The 26,696-nt window shown below is 41.6% G+C and overlaps 3 protein-coding genes across 3 annotated transcripts; all 3 read left to right on the forward strand.

The window, feature by feature from the left end:
• Nucleotides 1–533: 533 nt before the first annotated feature.
• On the forward strand, nucleotides 534–25,100 carry LOC310684070 (uncharacterized protein; the record flags this gene model as incomplete). The annotated part of the gene is made up of 2 exons (XM_083454527.1): nucleotides 534–1,448; nucleotides 24,147–25,100. 2 exons carry the CDS (start codon nucleotides 534–536, stop codon nucleotides 25,098–25,100), a joined length of 1,869 nt encoding a protein of 622 aa, XP_083310653.1.
• LOC310679000 (olfactory receptor 9G19-like) lies at nucleotides 8,819–9,782 on the forward strand. The gene has a single exon (XM_083443671.1). The coding sequence runs from the start codon at nucleotides 8,828–8,830 to the stop codon at nucleotides 9,779–9,781; it is 954 nt and encodes a 317-aa protein (XP_083299797.1). The 5' UTR covers nucleotides 8,819–8,827; the 3' UTR covers nucleotide 9,782.
• On the forward strand, nucleotides 17,533–18,468 carry LOC310679263 (olfactory receptor 9G19-like; the record flags this gene model as incomplete). Its single annotated transcript, XM_083444193.1, has 1 exon — nucleotides 17,533–18,468. The coding sequence occupies one exon, from the start codon at nucleotides 17,533–17,535 to the stop codon at nucleotides 18,466–18,468; it is 936 nt and encodes a 311-aa protein (XP_083300319.1).
• Nucleotides 25,101–26,696: the final 1,596 nt, after the last annotated feature.

Genomic DNA, 26,696 nt, shown 5'->3' on the forward strand with positions numbered 1-26,696 from the left:
ATAGGGAAGACACCATAGAGCAGCTCCTCCAATGCACTTTTTCAGATTAGTAAGCAGAACATGGAAGCAACCGAGCAGTGGGGAAATATTTAATCAGGGGTGGGGTGGGGTGGAACAACATACTCACTGAAAGCTTATGCTTTCTAAAGTCTCCTGCAAATGAGACAGAAAAATGGAAGTCTCTTTTGCAGAGAAAGAAAGCTGCCAAGAAATTGGAAGAGAGGTCTTGGAACATCAATGATAGATAAATTTAGCATTCACCCCGCCATTGAAATGCTACTTCCTTGTCTCCATTTCAAATGCTATCATTAAGACATAGAGCTGCATTGTAGGGGTTTTCTCATGGAAAGGTAAGGTTTTCTCCCTGCAGTGGAACATCCATAGAGTACAAGGAAATTTGCAAGGGTTGCCATTCTCATCTCTTCAGTGAGCATCAAAGACCAGGAACAGTATATGTCACTAGGTGCTGATTCTGCACTTCACTTCATCTGCTGTTTTCCCTTATCCTCCTCACAGATTAAATGTGAATGAAAATGGTTGGCTGCAACAAAACATTTGTGACCGAGTTCATATTTTTGGGGTTCTCCAATCAACCAAGGGTGCAGCTGGTGCTCTTTGTGGTGTTTCTGGCTTGTTATCTGCTCACAGTGTTTGGGAACATCATCATCATCTCAGTTGTCAACACTTACCCTCGGCTTCATACACCCATGTATTTCTTCCTTATCAATTTGTCTTTCTTAGACATTTATTATGTTTCCACCAATGTCCCTCAGATGCTGATGAACCTTGTGACCAGAAGGAAAACTATCTCATTCTGGGGTTGTGCGATCCAGATGTATTTTTCCCTGGCGTTTGGCATGACAGAGTGCTTTCTGCTTGGTGTCATGGCTTATGATCGGTATGTGGCAATCTGTCAGCCTTTGCTTTACACAGCCATCATGAACTGGAAGCTCTGTGCTCAGCTGGCTGCTTTTTGCTGGTGCAGCAGTTTGATGAGCTCCATGATTATTAACATTTTCACCTTACAATTGCCTTTCTGTGGTCCTAACATCTTGAACCATTATTTCTGTGAGGTGCCAGCAGTGCTGTCTTTGGCTTCCACTGACACTTACCTTGCTGAAATGGTTGTCTTTGTTTTCAGCATCATCATAGTCTTCATTCCCTTCCTGTTCATTATTGTCTCCTACACCTACATTTTCTTAGCTGTGCTGCGGATACAAACTGCCCAAGGAAGGGTCAAGGCATTCTCCACCTGTGCATCCCACCTCACTGTTGTCACCATATTTTATGGGACAGCCATCTTCATGTACATGCGACCAAGGTCGAAGTCCTCACGAGACGGGGACAAAGTGATTGCTTTGTTTTATACCATTATAATGCCCATGCTTAACCCCCTGATATATAGCCTGAGGAACAAGGATGTGAAACATGCTCTGAAGAGACTATTGGTACTAATAAGATGATGGGTTTTTCTGACCAGATGGTACCCAGAAATAACTTTTTGTTATTAAGCAGCATATAAATCTCACTAATGAATGATGGACATGTCAGTCCGGATTTAAGCCAGATTCCACCCTGTATGATGACCTCTGCCAGGAGAGGGAAATGTGTCCCTGTTAATTCTCCTTGAACTCTCAGTAGCTTTCAATGCCATTAGCCACTTCTGGAGCAGGTGTCTGAGTTAGGGATGGGCAGCTCCACTTTGAAGTGGTTCCAGTCCAGCTTGAATGGTCATTTCCAGAGGGTGATGCTTGGGGAGTGCTCTTCAGCCCCATGGAGCCTTCAAAGTGGGGTTCCTAAGGGTTCAATTTCATCCCCTTTGCTGTTTAACATGAAACCACTGAGTGGTGTTATCCAGAGTTTTGGAGTATGTTGTCAGAAATATGCTGATGACACACAGCTCTACTTCCCCTTTACATCTGCAGTTGTGGCTGGGGGTGTCCTGGACTATTGTCTTGCCTTGATAATGGATTGGATGAGAGGCAACAACTGAAGCTCAATTCAGGCAAGACTGAGGCACTGTTTCTGGGTGGTTCCCTAGACTAAATTGATGGGAGGTTGCCTGCTCTCTCTTTTTTAAAAAAATATTTTTTATTAAGTTTCCATTTACCAAATTAAACATATCATACCAATTAGTCCAAATTGTATCAATACATATCATAAAGTTCAAATGTTTTCCAAATTAATTTTTTGTGTGGGGGGTACCCATGCTTCGCGATCGTCAGGAATCCAATCATCCATATTACTGCTGCTTTCCTGTTTACAATGATGTTTTCAGTCCCATCTTCTCAACTCTTGTCATTACTCATTTTCCTTTCCAATCACCTCCGAGTTCTCTCCACAAGTGGATTGAAGGAAACAGTCTTATTGGGAGGTTGCCTGCTCTTGATGGGGTTACACTTCTTCTGAAGGAGTGGGTACATAGCTTGGGGGTACTTCTGGACCCTTCGCTATTGCTTGAAGCTCAGGTGGTTTCAGTGGCACAGAGTGCCTTTCATCAGCCTATTATGGTGGTCATGAAGGCCCAGGCTAGACCAGTGAGAGCTGGTCATCAGCACACACAATGACAATGAAGTCCCGTAGACAATAGTCAACAGTCCTAGTCAGGGCTTTCTTTTCCAGTTGGGACTCAATGGAAGACAGTTCTAGCTCCTCTCAGAGGAGCACCATTGCCATTCTAAGAGAACAAGAGAGTCATTCATGGTGAGTCCTAGAACCTCTTTTTGTAGAAAAATAGCACGCTGGTCCTAGGGTTCTCCAACAGCATGCTGAAGACCACCTTCACTAAATCAGATAGGGACAAAGTGTCAGCATCCCCAGTGTGACTCTGTAACTCACAACGAGGTGCAAGAATGTGAAATATGTTCTGGCAAGACAGCTGATGCCAATGAGATTGTAGTTGTTTTTTTCTGGACATTTCTCAGAGAACATTTTGTTATTTATGAGCATATAAATCTCGTTGATGAATCCCATGCATAAAAAGAAAGTTTGATCCAAGGAATCATTGTCTGTTTGTGGCCAGATGGTTGTCATTATTTGTTTGTTTGTTTGTTTGTTTGTTTGTTTGTTTGTTAGCTGGCTGGCTGGCTGGCTGGCTGGCTTACTGGCTTACTCACTTATTTAACTTGCATAGCGCCCTTCATCTGTAGATCTCAGGGAGGTTCACAGCATAAAAATACAAGATAAAAACACAAAATATGTAATAAAAACAAGAACAAAAACAAAGAAAAAACAAAGAAAACCCTCCCCCCATTCCCTCCCATGAACACATTTTAAAGGATATAGGAAGTTAGTTAGCCCAAGGTCTAGTTGAAGAGGAACGTTTTCCCCTGATGCCTAAAGGTAATGAAGACACCAGTGGAAATTCTCTGGGAAAGCATTCCACAATTGGAGAGCTACTGAAGGAAACTTGTGTTGCCACCATCCGGACCTCTCTTGGAGGAGGAACACAAAGAAGGGCCTCAGAGGATGATTGCAGGATCCAGTTTGATTCAAATGGAGAGTGGTCTTGAGGTATTGCAGTCCTGAGCCATTTAAGGTTTTGTGGGTCAAAACCAGCACTTTGAATTGGGCCCAGAAACTAATTGGCAGCCAGTGTAGTTGGGCCAGGATCAGTGTAATATGCTCAAACCATCTTGCCCCAGTGAGCAATCTGGCCACTAACGTTGGGCCACCTGAAGTTTCTGAACAGTTTTCAGAGGCAGCCCAACATATAACACATTGTAATAATCTAACCTAGAAGTTACCAGAGCACAGACAACAATAGTTAGCTTATCCCTGTCCAGATAGAGGCATTACTGGTCCACTAGCCAAGCTGGTGGACAGCACTCCATGCCACTGAAACCACATGAGCCTCAAGCACCAGTAAAGGGTCCAGAAATAACCCCAAGCTATGTACCTGCTCCTTCAGAAGAAGTGTAATCCCATAAAGAGCAGACAAGCTCCCATCTATTTGGTCTAAGGAACCGCACACTAGCAGTGCCTCAGGGGATAAAATTGAATCCTGAGGAACCCCACTTTGAAGAGCACTCCCCAAGCAATAGCCTCTGGAAATGACCATCCAAGCAGGACCAGAACCACTTCAAAGTAGAGCTGCCCACCCCTTACTCAGACACCTACTTCTTCTTTTTTAAAAATTTATTATTATTATTATTATTATTATTATTATTCAAAATTATAACAAAACATATTTTCCAAAAAACACGTCCTCCCTCCTCCCCACAGAACCCACCCCCACCCCACCCCTGACTTCCCTCAGTTCTTTGGTTTCTCCAATAATGCTATTTTTCTGCATGTTACACAGTTGTATAGATCCTCAAACTGTTTAGCTAATTATTATCAGCAAAAAAATTGTGAATGTTTATTCAAAACCTGCCAAGGAGTCCAGTTCACTTTGTTGCGTCTTCAATTTTTTTGTGAAAGGTTCCCATTCATCCTTAAAGTCACAGTTATCCTTATCCTGTAGCTTATATGTCAATTTTGCCAGTTCTGCATAGTCCATCAATTTTTCTTGCCATGATTCTTTAGTTGGGGTTTCTTCAGTCTTCCATCCTTGTGCTACCAGAACTCTCGCAGCCATTGTCACATACATGAAGATGTTTTTCAACTTTTTTGGCAGGTCTTTCCCTACAATCCCCAACAAAAATGCCTCGGGTTTTTTAACAAATGTTAAATGGAACATTTTCTTACATTCATTGTATATCATTTCCCAATTTTTTTAAATTACTTTACAATCCCACCACATATGATAAAATGTTCCCTCCTTTTCCTTACACTTCCAACATATATTTGAACTAGTTTTGTACATTTTCCCTAACTGCACTGGTGTTATGTACCATCTGTACATCATACTCATGCAATTCTCCTTCAATAGAGAACAATCTGTAAATTTTAAGTCAGTTTTCCATAATTAAACCCAATCTTCCACCATAATGTTGTGACCTACATTTGTGCCCATTTAATCATAACTGATTTTTCCTCTTCGTCTTTCGTCTCCCATTCTAATAATATGCTGTATGCGGCCTTCAGTAGTTTCACTTTCCCTTCAATCACTTCCATTTGAAACCTGGATCTAGTATAACTAAATCCTTTCTTACTGTCTTCTTTATATGTTTCATGTAGTTGTCGATAATGCAACCAACTCTGACAGTGGTCTTTGATCTCATCATAATCTCTTAATTTCCATTTTCCATCATGTTCCTTTAATAAATCAGCATATGTGAGCCATTTTCCTTTCTTTCCAAGTGGTTTGAGCACTTAAAAATAAGTCTTTATATCTCTCCCATACTCTCATTAATGATTTCCTGATTATATGGTTGTAAAAGCTTCTATAAATCTTCCCTTTCCCATACCATAAGTATGCATGCCAGCCAAATCTGTTGTCATGACACCTGCTTCAGAAGGATATCATTATTGAAGGTATCAAAATCCACTGAGAAGTCAAAGAGCATAAACAAGTTCACATTTCCTCCTCTTCAAATGCATGTGTTTGAAAGGATGTGTGAAAGATCAAGTTCTGGGCAGCCAAGCACAGATACATTTACAAATTCGTGTGTGTGTGTGTGTGTGTGAGAGAGAGAGAGAGAGAGAGAGAGAGAGAGAGAGAGAGAGACTCCACAGGGCCATCCTGTTAGGCTGCAACAGATTGTAATGGATTGCTTTGAAGTCACTTCAATACTAGATGAACCCCCCCCCCAAACCACCCTAATATATAATGTGCAGAGGAGGGCAACCAAGATGATTAAGGGGCTGGAAACAAAGGTTCAACAAAGGTATGTTTAGCCTGGAAAAGAGACTGAGAGGAGATGTGGTTGCAATCTTCAGATATCTCAAGGGCTGTCACATGGAAGATGGAGCAAGTTTGTTTTGTGCTGCTCTGCAGGATAGAACTTGAGCCAATACCTTCAAGATACAAGAAAGGAGATTCTGGCTAGACATATGGGGAAACTTTCTGATAGTAAGAGCTGTTTGACAGTGGAACAGTCTTCCTCATGAGGTTGTGGACTCTCCTTCCTTAGAGGTCTTTAAGCAGAGGTTGAGTGGCCATCAGTCATGGATGCTTTAGCTGAGATTCCTGCGCTTTGCAGGGGGTTGGACTAGATGACCCTTCTGATCCCTTCCAGCTCTACAATTCTACGATTCAATGATTTCAGCTGAAAATTAAAAACTAAAGAATATTTGTTGAAGCTCCCAAATAATATGGACTTGTAATGGATCTGCAGCCCTTACATTTGCTGCTTTTTCTTGTTGAAATCATAAAGATAAACACAATGTAGGTGCCTCATGCAAGTTAATGAACTCTAGGGAAGATGTTCACAAGACTTAGTCCCTCCACAAGGAATAGAGTAAGTAAACAAATCTTTACACAATTATCATATAGCAGCCCACCTGAGAGCAACAAACACCAAATGCAAGCTTTTAATTGAACCAGACCTCTGAAATGCCACCCACTGACAGCACACTGGGAACAAGACCTTCAGAAAGAGAGAACGTTCTCCCCACCTACCCTTGGCAGTCAGGATTATTTGGCATGAAGGAACAGAAGTACACACTGAGATCAGCTTCTTCTGAGAAGATTTGTAATGCCATCTTTCCCTTTTTATATTCCAATTACAACATTTCTAGAATCCCATGCATTATGTATGGAATGATACCTACTTACTTTCCAATATAACAAGGAAAAGGGGACACAGACACCAGAGCCATTCTTTGCAAGCAACAGAAAACCATGTGTTTATAACCCAGCACACCCAAAACTGACTTCCCGTTTTCATGCAACGTCGCTGTTCTAGCTTTGAAAGACTTGCAGCATCTGAAAGAAAAAGAAGACCTCTCTCCTTGAATGCATTTGATGAGGTAAGGAAATCAGGCTTCAAGCATTGATGGTTCTGCTGCCAGAATGATTATGATGACTATGATTTTAGAACTGAAGATGTCTGGATAGCTTTTTAAAAAACTCCATGTAATTCAATGGTTAGCTTAGAAGAGGGTAAAAAAAGAACAGAGGCTGTCTCTTCCCCACATCCTTTGTTCTCTATACTGTAGGTTGGTTCACACATGCATGTCATGTCTGCAGCATCAGGTGAACAGCACAGATTGAACTTCCGCAACACCTCCGAACACAATTAGTCCAATACAGGAAGGGAGATCAGCATGTGGGTTTTTCACTCATGCAGCCGATGAGGATGCAAACATCTGGTTTGCATTCAAGCCTTCTTTGAACTGATGTCTGAGGGGTGTCTTTTGGTGTGGCTGCCAAAGAACATCTCCTTCTGGAACCATTGGCTGTGTATGCAGAAGCCATGGTGAGGCTCCACAGCTCACACCATCTCCATCCACACAAACTGCTGCAGCACACTGGGATAGAGAGGAGGAGGGTTATGATGGTTGTGAGGTAGGTGTGGTGCAAAGGTGCCAGCAGCAGCACCAGACTGGCTCCACCAGTGCATTTGCACTGTACCAACATCACTGCCACAGGGACGCGGGTGGCGCTGTGGGTAAAAGCCTCAGTGCCTAGGGCTTGCCGATCGAAAGGTCGGTGGTTCGAATCCCCGCGGCGGGGTGCGCTCCCGCTGTTCGGTCCCAGCGCCTGCCAACCTAGCAGTTCGAAAGCACTCCCAGGTGCAAGTAGATAAATAGGGACCGCTTATTAGCGGGAAGGTAAACGGCGTTTCTATGTGCGGCTCTGGCTTGCCAGAGCAGCGATGTCACGCTGGCCACGTGACCCGGAAGTGTCTCCGGACAGCGCTGGCCCCCGGCCTCTTGAGTGAGATGGGCGCACAACCCTAGAGTCTGTCAAGACTGGCCCGTATGGGCAGGGGTACCTTTACCTTTACCTTTTAACATCACTGCCACAGCACCCCTTCCCTTCTCAGTCCCAGTATGCTGCACTGACTCAGTCAGACAGAGGTCTGGTGAACAGGGCAGTGTCACCATATGCCTGCTTTTATGTTATTAACTCATAACCAACACTTTTAAATAAAGTTAACTAACAGTTCTTGTCATCAGAAATTAAGTATTCTTAATTAGAAACTAATATTCTTAAGTTTATTTACTAAGTCCTTTGGTGCTGTTTGATTAAACAAGTGAGATCTGCACCAATATGTCACATTGTACCTTTGCATACTAACAGGGGTTTTCAGGGTTCCTGTCTCAATATTCTTGTAAGACATTCATATATAAAATGTACAATAATAGTTAATATGAACATGGAATAATTGCCATGTCTGGCCAAACTCTCACAATATGTAATTGACAGGTCCAGAAGTATGCATTTTCCTGTGTCAGTTCTATATACTCTAAACGATACTTTCTAATCTATAGAAATTAGAGCACATTTAAATAATGCATAATAATTAGAAAACATAGAAATTAGAGTGCATAATAATCAGAAAACAGAGAAATTAGAGCACATAATAATTAGAAAACAGAGAAATAAGAGCAGATGTATTAAATAATACATAATAATAAGTATGAATAGTCACACTGACCAGCACTAGACACTTCAGAAATATTTTTTCAAAAGATGAAAAAGGAAGTGGTTAAAAATAATGATGAAACTGAGAAAAAGTGTCAGTTTAAAAAGTATTTTATTTAGTAAAAAAAATAAAATAGCTTTGTTACAAGTGAGAAATCAAAAAGCCCAAAATAATTTTGAAGTGCATATTAGTGAGAATCCCATTAAATGAGTAATCTCCTCCCTCCCCATTTTTAATTGCCCTTGTGAGCTCTCTGATTCAGAACATATTGAGGAAAAGGAGCTTTAATAGGACACCATGGTGCCATTCCAAGTGTTAAGTGTCCTGTGTGTTTTCAGGTCCTTCAGCCAATGATTGACAGAAGATTCATGGAAGGAGGAAATCACACCACAGTCACTGAATTCATCCTTTTGGGATTCACAACAAATCCCAAACTGCAACTGGTACTGTTTGTGGTGTTTCTCATCATTTATCTAGCTAGTCTAGCCGGGAACATTGCACTCATTCTTCTAATCTGCAGCAGCTCTCACCTCCATACGCCCATGTATTTCTTCATTGGGAACCTTTCCTTCCTGGATCTGTGGTATTCCTCCGTTTATACGCCAAAGATCTTGGTGAACTGCATCTCTGAAGACAAGAGCATTTCCTTTGGTGGTTGTGCTTCCCAATTCTTCTTCTCAGGTGCCCTTGCCTATAGCGAGTGCTACCTTCTGGCAGCCATGGCCTATGATCGTTATGTGGCCATTGCTAAGCCACTGTCCTATGCCACTGCCATGTCCAAAAAGCTGTGCACAGTGCTGGTGGCCCTCTCATATCTGGGGGGGTTCATCAATGCCACTGTTGGAACCAGTAAAACCTTCTCGTTGAGCTTCTGTGATGGCAATGTCATTGATGACTTCTTCTGTGACGCACCCCCTCTGATAATGCTGGCATGTGATGTGACTGACAATTACCAGACTATGCTGTACGTCCTCCTGACTTTAAACATCATTGCCCCTTCAGCCTTCATCCTTGCCTCCTATATCTTTATCCTAGCAGCCATCTTAAGAATCTCCTCCACTGGTGGCAAGTACAAAGCCTTCTCCACATGTGCTTCCCACCTGACAGCTGTCACCTTATACTATGGCTCCATCCTCTTCATTTACTCACGCCCCAGTTCCAGCTATGCTTTGGAGCATGACAAATGGGCTTCCACATTCTACACAGTGGTCTTTCCCATGCTGAACCCCCTGATTTATAGCTTAAGGAACAAGGATGTGAAAAAGGCTGTGAAGATGTTGATGACAAGGAGGACAGATTTCTAAATTAAAAAGACTGTAAGATCAGAAATAAGTGTGTACGGTAGTTTTGTGACACATATCTTAATGCTATTATCATCATAACTTCTAATCTAAAATATCAAAAGTCTCATTTGAGGCACTGTATTGAAAACTCAAATGGTTGGCTTCTCAATTGCATATGACTGATAGTTTTCTATTTTATATGTGTCAGTCTCAAATGGAGGTATCTGTCCCATAGGAAATGTGAGCTGGAGTGCCAACTTGGCCCCACGACTGTGGTTGCCCAGGGCCATGGGTGCCATGCAGCCCTGGCACTGAAATTTATGAGTGCCCATCATGAGGAATTTTGTGGGTGTTCGGGTACCCAGGCCCCAGGGAGTTGGCACCTATGAAAGTGAGCAGGAAAGATTCTCTTTTTCACCTTAGCCTTGCAGATCTCCTCAGAACTCTGTGGATGTCTTATAACCTCTTAGTCAACTAAGTTATGTGGGAGATAACAACTTTGGAAGGGACAGGGTAGAGAATGAAGAGACACCTTTTGCTCCTGTTTTAGGCAGTCACAGAAAGGAATGCATCAGGGCATGTTTAGGGAGGAATCAGAAATGGTGGAACCCCACACCTCCCAGGCCAAGACATTATGGAAATATTTGGGACTCCTTAATAATGATACCTGCTGACAAGGTCCATATAGTTAAAGCTTTGGTTTTCCCAGTAGTGATGTATGGAAGTGAGAGCTGGACCACAAAGAAGGCTGATAGCTGAAGAATTGATGCTTTTGAATTATGGTGCTGGAGGAGACTCTTGAGAGTCTCATGGACTTCAAGAAGAACAAACCATCCATTCTGAAGGAAATCAGCCCTGAGTGCTCACTGGAAGGACAGATCCTGAAGCTGAGGCTCCAATACTTTGGCCACCTCATGAGAAGAGAAGACTCCCTGGAAAAGACCCTGATGTTGGGGGAAATGGAGGGCACAAGGAGAAGGGGACCACAGAGGACAAGATGGTTGGACAGTGTCCTCGAAGCTACCAACATGAGTTGACCAAACTGCGGGAGGCAGTGGAAGACAGGATTGCCTGGTGTGCTCGGGTCCATGGGGTCACGAAGAGTCGGAAACGACTAAACGACTAAACAACAACAACAATAAGGATACAGCATTAGCATTGATGGCTCAATTAAATAGCATGCATTCCACTGCTGGTGGTTTTGATTAAGCAAAGGATAGGTGTGCACCAGACTAATTGGAATGTCATGTGTGATTCAATCACTCAAGTTTCTGATTGCCTGTGTTTTCTGTGGGTATGATGTGTGGCCTCTGTGGCAGCAGAATCTCTGACCAGTAGAACCCAGTAGAGGGAGGCCTCTGCCTAGGGCCAAGAGAGGTGTTCTGTTTTGTTTGCATGGTAATGAGAAACTACCTAATTTGCACTTCTTGAACCAAGATGTGAACAGAAACACAGCTCTCCTTCAAAATTCACACTTTTCCCAATTTTGTGATGCTGTTATTTAGTCAAACAAAGTGTAGAAAAAATGCATAGCATTAGTGTAGTCTTTGCAAAAATATGTATATTTCTCAAAACTGAACACTAAAATGGTGATAAAATTTCATGAGGATTTTAATTTTTTAAAAAACCATCAACACCAAATTGCAAATTGCTGTGCAAATGTGGAGACCTGAATTTAAGATTGACAGATTCATCCTTATCTTCCTCCACCTTACACCAACGTCCGTAAGGAGCAAGGACTTGTGATTATGCTGTAAGTTGGCAACAATAAGTGAAATGAGAGTCAGTGCAAATTAGTAAGAAGTGGTGGTATTTAGGGCAAATAAATTCTAACAATGTATATAGTTATGAAGTCTGAACTGGTTATATGTATCCACTTAGGAAAGAAATCTTGGGTTCACTGTTGTCAGCTCAGTGTTAATGAAATGAAAAATGCAAACTCAATGTATTCCCATTCTCATTATTATATTTGCAAATACAAAAATTAAAATGGATTACTGTTTTAATACCGTATTGGCCCAAATATAAGCCGCACCTGAATATAAGCCACACTTTTAAAACTAGAGGGGGGGAGGGGAGAAATACCCGGATATAAACAGCTCCATTCCTCGCTGCTCCTGGCTGCATACTGGGGGAGGGAGGAGCTGTGCTGCGTTGCCAGCATCCTTTCCTCTTCCTCACTCTCTCCTTTCCCAGCCTTGGGGGAGAGGATGGGGGACTACGTGCAGGGCAGGCACCACTTTGGTAGGCTCCTGGCGCTGTTTGCCCCACGCTCCATAAGGTCACAAATATAAGCCGCACTTTAATTTTTCACGGTCAGAATTGGGGGGGGGGGAGTGAGTCTTATATTCAGGCCAATATGGTATATGACCACAGCGGAGAGACTCCTTTGTGAATAAAGATGAAACATTTATTGTTCGTCAACACTGGAAGGAAAGTTGTTATGCTGGAATGGAGAAAGACTACTGTTGACATTTCTTGATAATAATCATTGAAGAACCACTTTTAGACTTCTTGTGAGAAAGGAAAACTGAATGAACTGAAATGTCTGGATCTGAAGACTGGGGAAATATTGCCTAGCAGAAGGAGGAACAGCTGGATGCCATTTTTAAATCTCTCTCTCTCTCTCTCTCTCTCTCTCTCTCTCTATCTCTCTCTATCTCTATCTCTATCTCTATCTCTATCATCTCTATCTCTATCTCTATCTCTCTATCTCTATCATCTCTATCTCTATCTCTATCATCTATATCTATATCTGATAGACAGATAATCCAAAGTCCTTCTCTCTCTCTGGGAGAAGAAAGGGAAGCCCCAATGAGAGCTGGGAGGGTCCACCCTGTTTTGTGTGAGAGGAGGGTTAAGATCTACCCTTGAGAGAGGGCTTTGTGGTTTCTTCATAAGATCCACTTCTCCCAGCTTCCTCACTCAGGTCTTGGTGATAAACACCACATTGGCTCCCCCACCCACTATCAAGTCTTGGATCAGTGAGATCATATTATGAACCAATTTGGCATTCAGCAACAGAACAGCCAGATTGGTGCATATTTTGGTGGTAGAGGAACAAGAAACCTGAGACTCCATGGGGGCAGAGGCGGAGCTAGCTGCTCCGGCACCCGGAGCGGTGTACATGCTGTGCACCCGGGGGCGAGGCTAGCCGCCCCAGGGGCAGGGCGAGCGTCCCAGGGGGCGGGGCGGCGATATCATCCCCTCTCAGGGATGACACCTGGGGTGGGCCACACCTATCACACACCCCATCCTCCGCCACTGCGGGATGGGGAAGAGAAAGGTAAACCCAGGGCTTTTCCCACTTGGAACTCACCAGAACTCAGTTCTGGTATCTCTCAGGTGGGTGCCATTGCCATTCTTAGAGAACGAGAGAGGTGTTTGTGGTGAATTCCAGCATCTCTTTTTTCTATCATCATCATCCATGTATTGCATTAGCCAATGGCCATGGCATCATTCACAAAGGGAACAAAAATAGCAACAATAAGCATAAAAAACCCATAAAAACATCAGGCACCGCAGATACAATGAACCACAATCACTTCTCCTAAAAATTAATTGTTGCATACAATAAAATAGCAAGGGGTTCTCAGGTAGAATGTGCCAGCTTAAATGTCCGAATCACCTTTGCAATTGACCGCTATTTTATCTAGTTCTTTTCTCCTGATCTTCTTAGCTGCTAACACATATAGTGCTACTTTATAAGTTACGAAGTCGTCAGTATAACTCAGCAGCCATTTCACCCTTTCCACCCTGTTCGAGTGTGTTCCATTCGTGAGCAGGGGTTTTATAAATCGGTCTCTTGGTTCTATATATAGTGGGCATTGGAATAAATAGTGGCACAGGTCCTCTACGCGAGGTTGCCCACACAGACAAAGCCTCTCCTTGTCCTGTACTTTGCCGTACCGATCATCCACCAACGCCGAGGGCACTGATTGGAATCGTAATTCTGTAAAAGTGTTTGTTCTAGAAAAATAAAGCACATGCAAGCACCAGGCATTCCCATCATAGGATTCCCTATGATGAAATCCTTTTCTCTTGTTCTAAACATGCTTATCATATTTTTTGTTCATCATTAGGTTTCTGATGGGTGCAGAATGAATGAATGAATGAATGAATGAATAAATAAATATTATTCAAGAATTCAATATGTCATGATGCAACATGGTATATGATTGCTTTTTTTATGCTTTCATGGGTTCATTTTTAATGCGGGTGAAAGAGGAGAGTGAAAAATATGGTTTGAAGCCCAACATCAAAAAACGAAGATCATGGCCACTGGGCCCATCACCTCCTGGCAAATAGAAGGGGAAGAAATGGAGGCCATGAAAGACTTTACTTTCTTGGGCTCCATGATCACTGCAGATGGTGACAGCAGCCACAAAATTAAAAGAAGCCTGCTTCTTGGGAGAAAGGCAATGACAAACCTAGAGAGCATCTTAAAAAGCAGAAACATCACCGTGCCAACAAAGGTCCGTATAGTTAAAGCTATGGTTTTCCCAGTAGTGATGTATGGAAGTGAGAGTTGGACCATAAAGAAGGCTGATCGCCAAAGAATTGATGCTTTTGAATTATGGTGCTGGAGGAGACTCTTGAGAGTCTCATGGACTACAAGAAGATCAAACCTATCCATTCTTAAGGAAATCAGCCCTGAGTGCTCACAGGAAGGACAGGTCCTGAAGCTGAGACTCCAGTACTTTGGCCACCTCATGAGAAGAGAAGACTCCCTGGAAAAGACCCTGATGCTGGGAAAGATGGAGGGCACAAGGAGAAGGGGATGACAGAGGACGAGATGGTTGGACAGTGTTCGTGAAGCTACCAGCATGAGTTTGACCAAACTGCGGGAGGCAGTGGAAGACAGGAGTGCCTGGCGTGCTCTGGTACATGGGGTCATGAAGAGTCGGACACGACTAAATGACTAAACAACAACAAATGGGTTCATTTATTCAGACATCTCAGTGACATCATGGTGCCCCACATCCTATATGATTGGCCTGTAGTTCATATAGGATGGTTTCTGTCCTATAGGATCTGTCATATAGGATGGTTTCACATGCTTCAGGGTGATACCAAGGTGTCTCTGAACTAAAGAGCTAAGATCAACAAAGTGCATACGGGCTGGTTGTGCAAATAATCTCAAGAAGTTATGAGCTAAATATTACCTTCATGTGTGTGTGCAAAGTGTAGGTAATTAATTAGACACAAAAATGGAATGTGCATATTTCAGCTGAAAATATAAAACTCATGAATACTCATTGAAGCTCATAGATAATATGGAATTCTGATGGATATACAAGTTCATGAACTCTAGGGAATATGTTCACAACACTTATTCCTTCTACAAAGAATGTAGTGAGTAAACAAATCTTTACCCAACTACATAATCATATAGCAACCCACCTGAGAGCAACAGGCACCAAATGCAAACCTTTAATTGCACCAGAGCTCTGAAATGCAGTCCCATTGATAGCACCACTTGGGCGCAGGGGAGAGAGAGAATCAGAACCTTCTGGATAAATATCCACTTGCTCTTTCTAATCAGGACTGTTTGATGTGATGGAACAGAAGAACACTGAGATTAGCTTCATCTGAGGAAATTAAAACTGCCATATTCCCCACTGTTATATTCAAAGTAAAACTTTAAAGATACCTATTGATTTTCTAGTATAACAAGGAAAAGGGTACAAAGACCCTAGAGCTCTTGGTTCCAGAGCTCAGCATCAGAACAGAGACACTTTCCATAACCTTGCAGTTCTTCCATATGGTGCTGCCAGAAGACACTTTAAGCTTATCGCCAAGAGAAAAATGACATTCTCTATCATTAATTGGCCATCAGTGGCCAGCAACAGATAACCAAATGAGCATAACCCAGTACACCTAAATTTGGCTTCCAGTTTCCCTGCAACTTAGTTCTATTTTTATTTATCCAAGTTTGGAAAGCTTTGCATAGCCTGGAAATAACAAGAAGAGGTCTCTCAGTGGATGGGCTTTATAAGGTAAGGAAATGAGGCTTGGTTAGTTGAAAGGATTGCGAAATTTTGGTGCCAGAATGAGTATGATGAGTATGATATCAGAATAATAACGGAAAACCTTTAGATATATTTTTAAAAATTCCATCTGATTAAAGGATTACCTCAGAAAAGGGTTCAACAACAACAACAAAAACAGGGGCTCCCCTCCTCTGTTCTCTATCTTATTCTCACACGTTTGTCTTGCCTGCAGCATTAGGTGGTGATTTGCAGCTAAGCATGAGTCATCATGGAGGAAAGAGGATAGGCTGAACTTCCATATCACCTCAAATACGATCACCCAAATACATCAAGGAAGATCAGCATGTAGGTTTTTCACTTATGCAGCTGTTGTTGATGATGATGATGCAAACACAAGGATGGCATTCAAGCCTTCTTTGAACTGGCCATGTGTGTCTTGATGTGGCAGGTGATGAACATCCCCATCTGGAACCACCAGGTGTCTGCAGAAGACATACATAAGGCTGCACAGCCCTGCTGATCTCTGTCCAGATGAGTTGCTGCAGCATACCAGGATTGAGAGGGGAAGGGGTGTGATGCCGCTGACTTGCTACATTGGGAATGGGCCAGCAGAGCACCACATTGACTTCACGGGTGCATTTGCACTGTGCAGACCTCACTGCCACCACACCTCCTCCCCTCTCTAGTGACTCAGTAGGACAGAAGTCAGGCCGGCAGCGCAGACATGACATCAACTTCTAGCATTATGTTAATTGCTCACGGCCATCACCTTTAAATAAAGTTAATTCACAAATCATGACATCAGCAATGATCGAAGCTTGGAATTGAAAGGGAATACACAAATAGACTAATATTCTTACGTTTAATTGCTGAGGCTTTTGGTGCTGTTTGATTAAAGAAGTTGCATCTGCAATACAATGTCATAGTGTATTCTCGCATCCTAGCAAGTGTTTTGAGGGTTCCTGTCTCAATCCAATTGCAATATATTCCTATATATAATTAAAACAATCTGTTTAATCTGAACAAAGATTTAGTTCCATGAATCTGGTCAAATTCTCATAACATGTAACTGATAGAGCCAGAAGTATGTATCTTCCTATGTCAGTTCTCTGTACTCTAAATGATATTTCCTGATCTCTAGAAATTAGAGCACACTCATAATACATTTGTCTAAACTGCCATAGTTCGGAAACCTTTTTGCAAAATAACAACAAGAAAGTCAGATTGAAAAACAAACAAACTGAGAAAAGTGTCAGAATAGAAATATTTTATCACAGTGGCCTGAATACAAGCCTCACTTTTTTTTCCAAATTCTGACCGTGAACAGTTAAAGTGTGGCTTAATTTTGTGACCTTACAAAAATGGGCTTTTACAATATTGCTGTTGAAACAGACATGCGGCAAAATGGAATGAGTGTGAATGCCTGCAGAATTTTAAGGGAGCGGCTTATATTCGGCTATTGTCTTGTTTCCCCCCCCCCCCAATGAATTCTAAAGGTGTGGCTTATATTCAGGCCAGTACGGTATATAGACTTTGTAAAAACATGGCTTTGTTCCAGGTGAGAAATCTGAAAGCTCAAAATAATTCTGAAGTGTGTATTAGTGAGAATCCGATTAAACAAGTAATCTCCTCCCTCCCCATTTTTAATTGCCCTTGTGAGCTCTCTGATTCAGAACATATTGAGGAAAAGGAGCTTTAATAGGACACCATGGTGCCATTCCAAGTGTTAAGTGTTCTGTGTGTTTTCAGGTCCTTCAGCCAATGATTGACAGAAGATTCATGGAGGGAGGAAATCACACCACAGTCACTGAATTCATCCTTTTGGGATTCACAACAAATCCCAAACTGCAACTGATACTCTTTGTGGTGTTTCTCATAATTTATCTAGCTAGTCTAGCCGGGAACATTGCCCTCATTCTTCTAATCTGCAGCAGCTCTCACCTCCATACACCCATGTATTTCTTCATTGGTAACCTTTCCTTCCTGGATCTGTGGTATTCCTCTGTATATACGCCAAAGATCTTGGTGAACTGCATCTCTGAAGACAAGAGCATTTCCTTTGGTGGTTGTGCCTCCCAATTCTTCTTCTCAGCTGCCCTTGCCTATAGCGAGTGCTACCTTCTGGCAGCCATGGCCTATGATCGTTATGTGGCCATTGCTAAGCCACTGTCCTATGCCACTGCCATGTCCAGAAAGCTGTGCACAGCACTGGTGGCCCTCTCATATCTAGGGGGGTTCATCAATGCCACTGTCCTTACTAGTGAAACCTTCACATTGAGCTTCTGTGATGGCAATGTCATTGATGACTTCTTCTGTGACGTACCTCCTCTGGTGAAGCTTTCCTGTGATGTGACTGACAATTACCAGACTATGCTGTACGTCCTCCTGACTTTAAACATCATTGCCCCTTCAGCCTTCATCCTTGCCTCCTATATCTTTATCCTAGTAGCCATCTTGAGAATCCGCTCCACTGATGGCAGGCGCAAAGCCTTCTCCACATGTGCTTCCCACCTGACAGCTGTCACCTTATACTATGGCTCCATCCTCTTCATTTACTCACGCCCCAGTTCCAGCTATGCTTTGGAGCGTGACAAATGGGCTTCCACATTCTACACAGTGGTCTTTCCCATGCTGAACCCTCTGATTTATAGCTTAAGGAACAAGGATGTGAAAAAGGCTGTGAAGAAGTTGATGACAAGAAAGACAGATTTCTAAATGAAGAATACTTTATATATGACATAGTAGATTTATTTATAATGTAAACTGGTTTTATAGCACACATTTGTATGCTTTCATTGCCATACCTTCCCCATATCTCCCATTTGAGGAACTGTATTAAGAACTCAGTTTTTCCCCTTCTCTACTACACATGGCCTACAGCTATGAATTTAATATGTGTCAGTCTCAAATGGAAGCAACTGTTTCTGAATAAATATGAGAAATAAATATGCTCTCTTCCGTCTTAGGTTTTCAAATCTCTTCAGAACTGTGTTATAACATCTCTCTCTTTTTTACCCATAACATTTTATCCATTTTCCAACAATAACAATAACAAAGCAAACAACAATAATAATAAAAACAGATTGACTTCCCCCTATTCTCTTCCTTGGTTCCAATGTATATCAATGTACTACATGTCCATTATAAAGTTTTAACCATTTGCATTACTTATTATCTGTTCATAATAAATGACAAGTATTCTTAAAACCCTGCCAATGTACATTGCTTCTGTATATGTGCAATAAAGTCCTTCCATTCTTCCTTAAATTCGTTGTTATCTCTTCCTCCTAATTTCATTGTCAATTTTGTCATTTCAGCATATTCCGTTAATTTTACTTGCCAATCTTCTTTAGCTGGGATACTTTCTTCTTTCCAATGTTGTGCTAATAATGTTCATGCAGCTGTGGTTGCATACATAAACAAGTTCTTTTGTGATCTTGGTAAATCCATTCCTGTAATACCTAATAGGAAAGCTTCTGGTTTTTTATCAAAGGTTATTTTAAACATCTACTTCATTTCATTATAAATCATTTCCCAGTACTTCTTAACAATTTTGCAATCCCACCACATATGAAAAAATGTGCCTTCTGTTGTTTTACATTTCCAACACTTATTTTCTTTAGTTTTGAACATTTTCACTAATTTAACTGGAGTATAACAATACTACTAATAATACTAATAATAATTTTAATTTATAACACCCCCCCCCCGCCGCCACTGGGCCAAAACTGGGCTCAGAGTGGCTAACATCAAATGTATAACACATTAACATAAAATCAATTAAAATACATCCTAAAATCAGTACAGGATCAGATGGCAACCTGCAGATTTGGGTTGGGGACCTTAAACGTTCATCAGGCCCAACTGTTTGTACCGAACTTATATGAGCCTGTGGGAAAATTTGGGAGACCACTTTCATGCAAGTTCTTATGAAAGGGGAGAGGGAGTCAGACTGAACCCTGACCAAAAGCCTGGTGGGACAGCTCCGTCTTGCAGGCCCTGTGGAAAGATGTCAAATCCCAAAGGGCCCTGGTCACTTGTGACAGAGCGTTCCACCAGTGGCCGAAAAGGCCTTGGCCTGGTCGAGGCCAGTCTAATTGCCCTGAGGCTTGGGACCTCCAAGATGTTATTATTTGTGGACTGTAAGGTCCTCCGTGGGGCATACCAGGAGAGACGGTCCCGTAGGTACGAGATACCATAATTTTCATATAGTTTTCTTTAATCACCACACATGCTGTAAATTTTATCTCTTTCTTCCATAGTTTTTCCCATTCCTCCATCTGTATATTGTGTCCCAGAACTGTGTTATAACATCTCAGTATACAGGCAATCCAACTCACCATTGAATCCATTGTGTTTTGACCAGATGAAATTTTGTCTTTTGGTGCACTCCCCGGAACAAAGCCCCATGAAAGTTGAGGGCTTCATTGACTCATTGAATTGTAGAGTTGGAAGGCACCCCAAGGGTAATCTAGTCCAACCTCTTGCAATCCAGGAATCTAAACTAAAGCACCCATGCCAGAGGATGACCATCCAACCTCTGCCATCTGACCTCTGCCTTGAAATTTATAGGAAAGGATATTCTTACGGTTAACAATAGATAAAATAATGTTATCTATTTTCCCATGGAAGAGAGTATTTGAATTTCCTGCACTGGTATGTGAAAAGTAACAACTGATTTGCACAGTCAACCAAATCACATGACTCAGCTGGATTCTACCCCCTTGTAGCTATGCTCTGCTGTGCTACAAATAGTCTGCAATTAGGTTTTATGCCTGCTGAGTGAAGTTATGCTTATCAGTATTCTGCCAAATCTGAGTCTCCTTTTCATCAGTTTCAGGTATCTAAGTAATCGTGCCTGCAATTTTCCTCTTCAAAAATATTTAAGGAAAGGGTATAATAGATATGTCTGAAGCTTTTGAGCTCAAAAGTTAAGAACCCACAAATTGTGCATATAATAACTATACTATTAGACATTATATTAAATACATGGACATCAATTGAGGATGGACAGGAATGTAAGGTATCATCAATATTAAAGAAAAAAATAGATTAATTAAACTGTTCTTTAATACTTGTTTCATTCCATACCAAAAGTCTTTTCATCTAGCTTAAAATATGCCTACAACAACAATGTAAAATTCTTACACTGCAAGCAACCTGCTGTCTAATCTTTTAATTTTAGGATTTGTCCTTCCGGCTTTCTTTAATAAAGGTGAAGAAGCTTCAGTGAAGATGGAATCAGGAGAAAAGAGGGTTAATAAAAAAAAATTCAGAAAGATGAGGGAAAATATTTTGAGGCGTAAAATATAACTTCTGAGCTGTCAAGAAACTTTGGGAATCAATGAAATATTATATAAAGCCAAGAGTTTTGTTTAGGAAGGAAATTATTTTGTTGAAAATGATGGCAAAAAAGGCCAAGTAAACATTTTTCCTAATCCATAGTTGTCTCTGTCACTGAGTAGAGACAGTGCTTCAAACAGGATGATACGAGGCAGGCCCTGGACTGCCTGGTCTAATTTTATAGTGGAGTGAGATGAGGACCCTGGACAAGAACAAGGATGCTGAATCTGAATGTAGGAGCAAGAGCTTCAGGACTTCAGTAAGTGGAACTACAGTAAATGAGGTTTGTAAAAACTACTTTAATTAATTAAATAGGTTTGTGATCTTATGAATCAGCCAATCATTACAGTTAGTTACAAGATAATGGTGATGACTGAAGTAACAAAAATATCTCCTCTGGTCTGCACTAGCTATTCTGATGCTCCTAAATAATCCTGATGTTCCCCCTACATTATGTTCCCTCTCCCCTATCTTCTTGTTCTCTTTCAGCTCTTCCAAATATATACCTGAAGGCATCCAGAAAAAGAAATGGCCACCAGAGAGATTTGGAGAATGGGTTCTCAAAGTCTATTTCCTCAACAAGTAACACTGTTGATTTGCTTAGGGTATTAGGTTATTCCATAGGCATAAAACCAAATCCCAGCAGAGCATGAGAAGTTTTGTGTCATTAAAGAGGCCACTGGGACAATATCCTCCAGAGACAATAGAATGCTCTGACTAAATATCAAATAATACTTTTCTGATCTGAAGCCACTAATGGGTAGTGGGTGAATTGCTGGTTCCAGCACTTATATAAATCAGTCCAGAGATTGAATAAGCTCATTTTCTTCTGGAATCAGCATCATCCATGACTATCATATTGTGCCCTATGACTAGTGGGTGCCATCAAGATTAAGAGTTAAGTTTTGTTCCAGAGCTTTATCACCTAACAGGTTCAGCTTATTTGATTCTATAGATATTTGATTCTATACAATAAGAAACAGACACACCCTCTTTCACTCCTCCCTGCATACTGGCTTGTACAGCACAAAGCCCGCAGAAGAAATCAGTTGACTGACCAAGCAAATCACATCTGAGAATCAATTCTTAAAGCGTATGTTATGCACCTGGTTGTTTTGTTGTCTTTGAAATGTTTTCTGGGAAGAACAAGGAGGAGAAGATTGATGACAAGCCTCGTTGCCTGGGCTGGAGAAGGTAAGACAATCAAAGGCAACACACTTCAAAGATTTGGGTGCCCAGATTAAAATCAAGATTATAATTGTGATGGAGATTGGTATTAATAGCAGCACTTTTAAAAGCATGCTTGAAATGCCTCTGGGTATATGTCAGTAATTTTTTAAAATAATAAAATTTGATTAAAAATGATTAATGCAATATAATAAATATGGCTTTAAAACAACTCCCATTAAAATAAATTCATGTGTAAATCCCATTTTGAAAGCATATTCCTTAAGCAGAAATGAAGCACTTAAAATGGAAAGCAACTGTCCTTTCTGCTTCAGTTGCTGCTCTTACATATTGCTTTCTACTGGATTTCTATTTATGTTCCAAATACACTTACAGTGGTACCTCTGGATGTGAACGGGATCCGTTCTGGAGCCTGTTCGCATCCTGAAGCGAACACAACCCATGATTGCGCGTGCACGGGTTGAGATTCGGCGCTTCCGCGCATGCGTGTGATGTCATTTTGAGCGTCTGCGCATGTGCGAGTGGCGAAACCTGGAAGTAACATGCTCCGTTACTTCTGTGTCACCACGGAGCATAACCTGAAAACACTCAACCTGAAGCACATTTAACCCGAGTTATGACTGTATTCTAAACATCTGAGTTTACAAAGGATGGGCAGAAAATTATTATTATTATTATTATTATTATTATTATTATTATTATTATTATTATTAAACTTTGTATGCCTCCCTTCATCTGAACATCACAGGGCACCTTATGACATAAAAAATGCAACTGGGAATACAAAATGGATAATAAAACAAAAGCAAACCAATAGCACCTCCCATAAACACATTTAAAAGGCCATGTCCAATCAGCCATAAAATGGTGGGCATGACCAAGTAAATCAAAACTTTTAACAATAAATGAAATTTGGATCTTTATATAGCTCATTGGATGGGGCAACAGGGTTGTGGAAGAATTTGGGGTGTGTAAGAGCATTGCCTGCATCCACTGTTGTCCTCTGCTACTTGTTAAGATCAGAGATCTCTTATTTTCCAGATGCTGAGAACACTACAAGCCATTTAGCTCAGAGGTGGGGACTTTTTTCAGCTCAGTGGTGTCCTTTCCTCAAGGGCAAGCTTCCAAGGACCACATGTCAGTGATGTACCCAGGGCAAAACTGGGTGAAGCAGCAGCTGTGACAACTCTGCACAATAAGCTGCATTCTGCCTGCGGAAAAATCAGAGGTTTCTGTGCACACAAATATATAGAGCGAGAGTGAGAAACAGAGATCCATCCAGTCAAGTAAAAGGCATTTTCACAGTTCAGGGACTCATTTCAGCCAAGCAAAAGTCTTCAAGAAGCCTCAGGGAGGGGAGATGGATCTGTCCATTTCAGTTCTCTCTGTTTTCCCCATTTCAAATTCCGTTCTTCACATTTTGCAGCAAGTTGCAAAATAATAATAATGAAATCCTCATAAAATTCATCAGCATTTTAGTTTACGTTTCTCCCAATAAACACATTTGTATACACAGTTTTCACTAAATTATATGTTTTAAATATCCACATTCCCCCTAATATATGCACTTTTGTAAATAATGTTTGGTTGGCAAACCGCATAGCAAAATTGGGATGAGTGAAAATTTCAAAGGATTGCTGTGTCTCGGTTTGCATAGTGGTTCTGAAAGTGCAAATTTGATAGATTTGGCTTCAAAATAGACCTGAATAGAATTTCTTGCCCATCTCTAGAGGGACTGTAGCATGGAGAGGGTGTGTCGTAGATAAGGTCTTGAGGCTCTCCATCCCTCATGTAGCTCATTGAGAACTGATGCTATTCTGATAGGCCAGAACTTCAGTGTATATCTTCAATTTCCTTACCAGCTAATCCCAGATAGCTTCATGGAGGAAGGAAATCTCACCACAGTGACCGACTTCATTCTCCTGGGTTTCACAACAAACCCTAAACTGCAGCTGATCTTATTTGTACTGTTTCTAATAATATATATAGCCAGTCTGGCAGGGAATATCACATTAATTGCTCTAATCTGCAGCAGCTCTCACCTCCATACGCCCATGTATTTCTTCATTGGGAACCTTTCCTTCCTGGATCTGTGGTATTCCTCCATCTATACGCCAAAGATCTTGGTGAACTGCATCTCTGAAGACAAGAGCATTTCCTTTGGTGGCTGTGCCTCCCAATTCTTCTTCTCAGCTGCCCTTGCCTATAGCGAGTGCTACCTTCTGGCAGCCATGGCCTATGACCGTTATATGGCCATAGCCAAGCCATTGTTGTACGCCACTGCCATGTCCAGAAAGCTGTGCACAGCACTGGTGGCCCTCTCATATCTAGGTGGGTTCATCAATTCCACCTTAATCACTAGTGAAACCTTCACATTGAGCTTCTGTGATGGCAACGTCATTGATGACTTCTTCTGTGACTTACCTCCATTGGTGAAGCTATCCTGCAACGTGCCCAAGAGCTATCAGTCCGTGTTGTACTTCATTTTGGCTTCTAATGTAATTACACCCTCTGCACTTATCCTTGCCTCCTATGCCTTCATTCTGGCTGCCATCTTGAGGATCCGCTCCACTGAAGGGAGACTGAAAGCCTTCTCCACATGTGCTTCTCATCTGATTGCAGTTACTTTGTACTATGGCTCTATCCTCTTCATCTACTCACGGCCCAGCTCCAGCTATGCTTTGGAAAGGGACAAAGTGGTCTCTGTTTTCTACACAGTAGTGATTCCTATGCTTAATCCCCTCATCTACAGCCTCAGGAACAAGGATGTAAAACATGCTCTGAAGAAACTGGCAATGAAATGGAGGACAGCATGAATGAATATAACCGGAAGCATGCTGTTTTGTTTCTAGTAGCTTAGCATTATTACTCATTAGTAAGATCATTTGTCATGTGTTTTTATGTAGATGTGTCCTCAGAACCTCATTTGTGTAATGCATTATTTGTGAGACACTATTTTTCATACTCATAAGACCCATTCATGTTGGACTAATTCTTCCTTTTCTCCCTCTGCCCATTTTGAGGCTGACTATTGCTGCAGATAACAATCATTTTAGATCATTTTCCCCAATAAAGTATCTGAACCCTAGGCTGCCATCCTATACCCACTTACCGGGGCATCTCATTTAACTAAGGATGTATAAATCTGTCATTTTAAATGTGCCACAGTTTTTTGGTTTTCCAAACTTAGGTTCAAGCCTGCACTTAAGTCCTCACAAAAATTCATCAGCACTCTAGTGCCCATTTCCCCAAATACAATGCATTTTTACACATAATTTAGTTGGGGAACTGCATCACAAAATTCAGAGAAGTGCCGATTTCAAAGGATGGCTGCCTTTGGGCTGCATATTGCTTCCGGAAGAAAAAAATAGAGGCAGTTTCTCATTAAGATGTTTATTGAACTTATCTCTGCATTTAACTCAATGAGACTTACTTTTGATAAGGCATGCTACATAGGATTGCAATATTAGCCACTTGTGTATATCCTAGATCAATCTATTGCTCTCATAGAGAACATCTATGAGCATAACAAACTTCACTCCTCACTTATTTAGTTGAGATGTTATAATATAATTTGAAAATAAATATAAAGATAACAATTTATTTTAAAATTGTATGTTTCCTGCTTCATAAAACAATGATAATAAATTAGAAAGTATATGATAAAACTGGCCTCTGTTGTTGCAAAGGGTTATTTGTTCTGGGTGTTGGTGGCTATTACATCAGTGCTGTTGTGTGAAGAAACAGTAATTCAACATCCAGTGGCCCTCTAGAGGTAGTTGGACTCCAGCCAAGATGATCAATGTGCAGGGACGATGGGAGTTGTAGTCCAATAACATCCAGAGGGCCACGGGTTCCTCATCCCCATTCTAGATAAAAAAATTCATTGCATGATGCAATTGTTCCACAGGAGTGTGTGTGAGAGGAAGAGGAGGAGGAGGAGTTTGGATTTGATATCTTGCTTTATCACTACCGAAAGGAGTCTCAAAGCAGCTAACATTCTCCTTTCCCTTCCTTCCCCACAACAAACACTCTGTGAGGTGAGTGGGGCTGAGAGACTTCAGAGAAGTGTGACTAGCGCAAGGTCACCCAGCAGCTGCATATGGAGGAGCGGAGATGTGAACCCAGTTCCCCAGATTACGAGACTACCGCTCTTGGCCACTACACCACACTGGCTCTCAGGGCCCAAGGGAGCCAGCACCCATGAGTCAGGGACTTATGGAGCAGTTGCAGCAACAGGGAAACTCCAGCCTCCACCAGCTTATACATCATCCCCTGATGGGTTGTGCTCCTGCAACCTGAGACTTCTAGCGGCACAGAAGGTCTGATTCTCTTCCCACTACAAGACCCTCCTGGTTCTAGGAGACAGCAGGCAGGGGAAGGTGGAAAGTCTACTGATCCATATGTTAGCT

The sequence above is a fragment of the Podarcis tiliguerta genome, assembly GCF_965153285.1.
Source record: "Podarcis tiliguerta genome assembly, chromosome: 1".
Lineage (NCBI taxonomy): Eukaryota > Metazoa > Chordata > Lepidosauria > Squamata > Lacertidae > Podarcis > Podarcis tiliguerta.

Coding starts and splice junctions, on each gene's coding strand:
- LOC310679000 (XM_083443671.1), top strand. CDS start 8,828: ATGATTGACAGAAGATTCATGGAAGGAGGAAATCACACCACAGTCACT.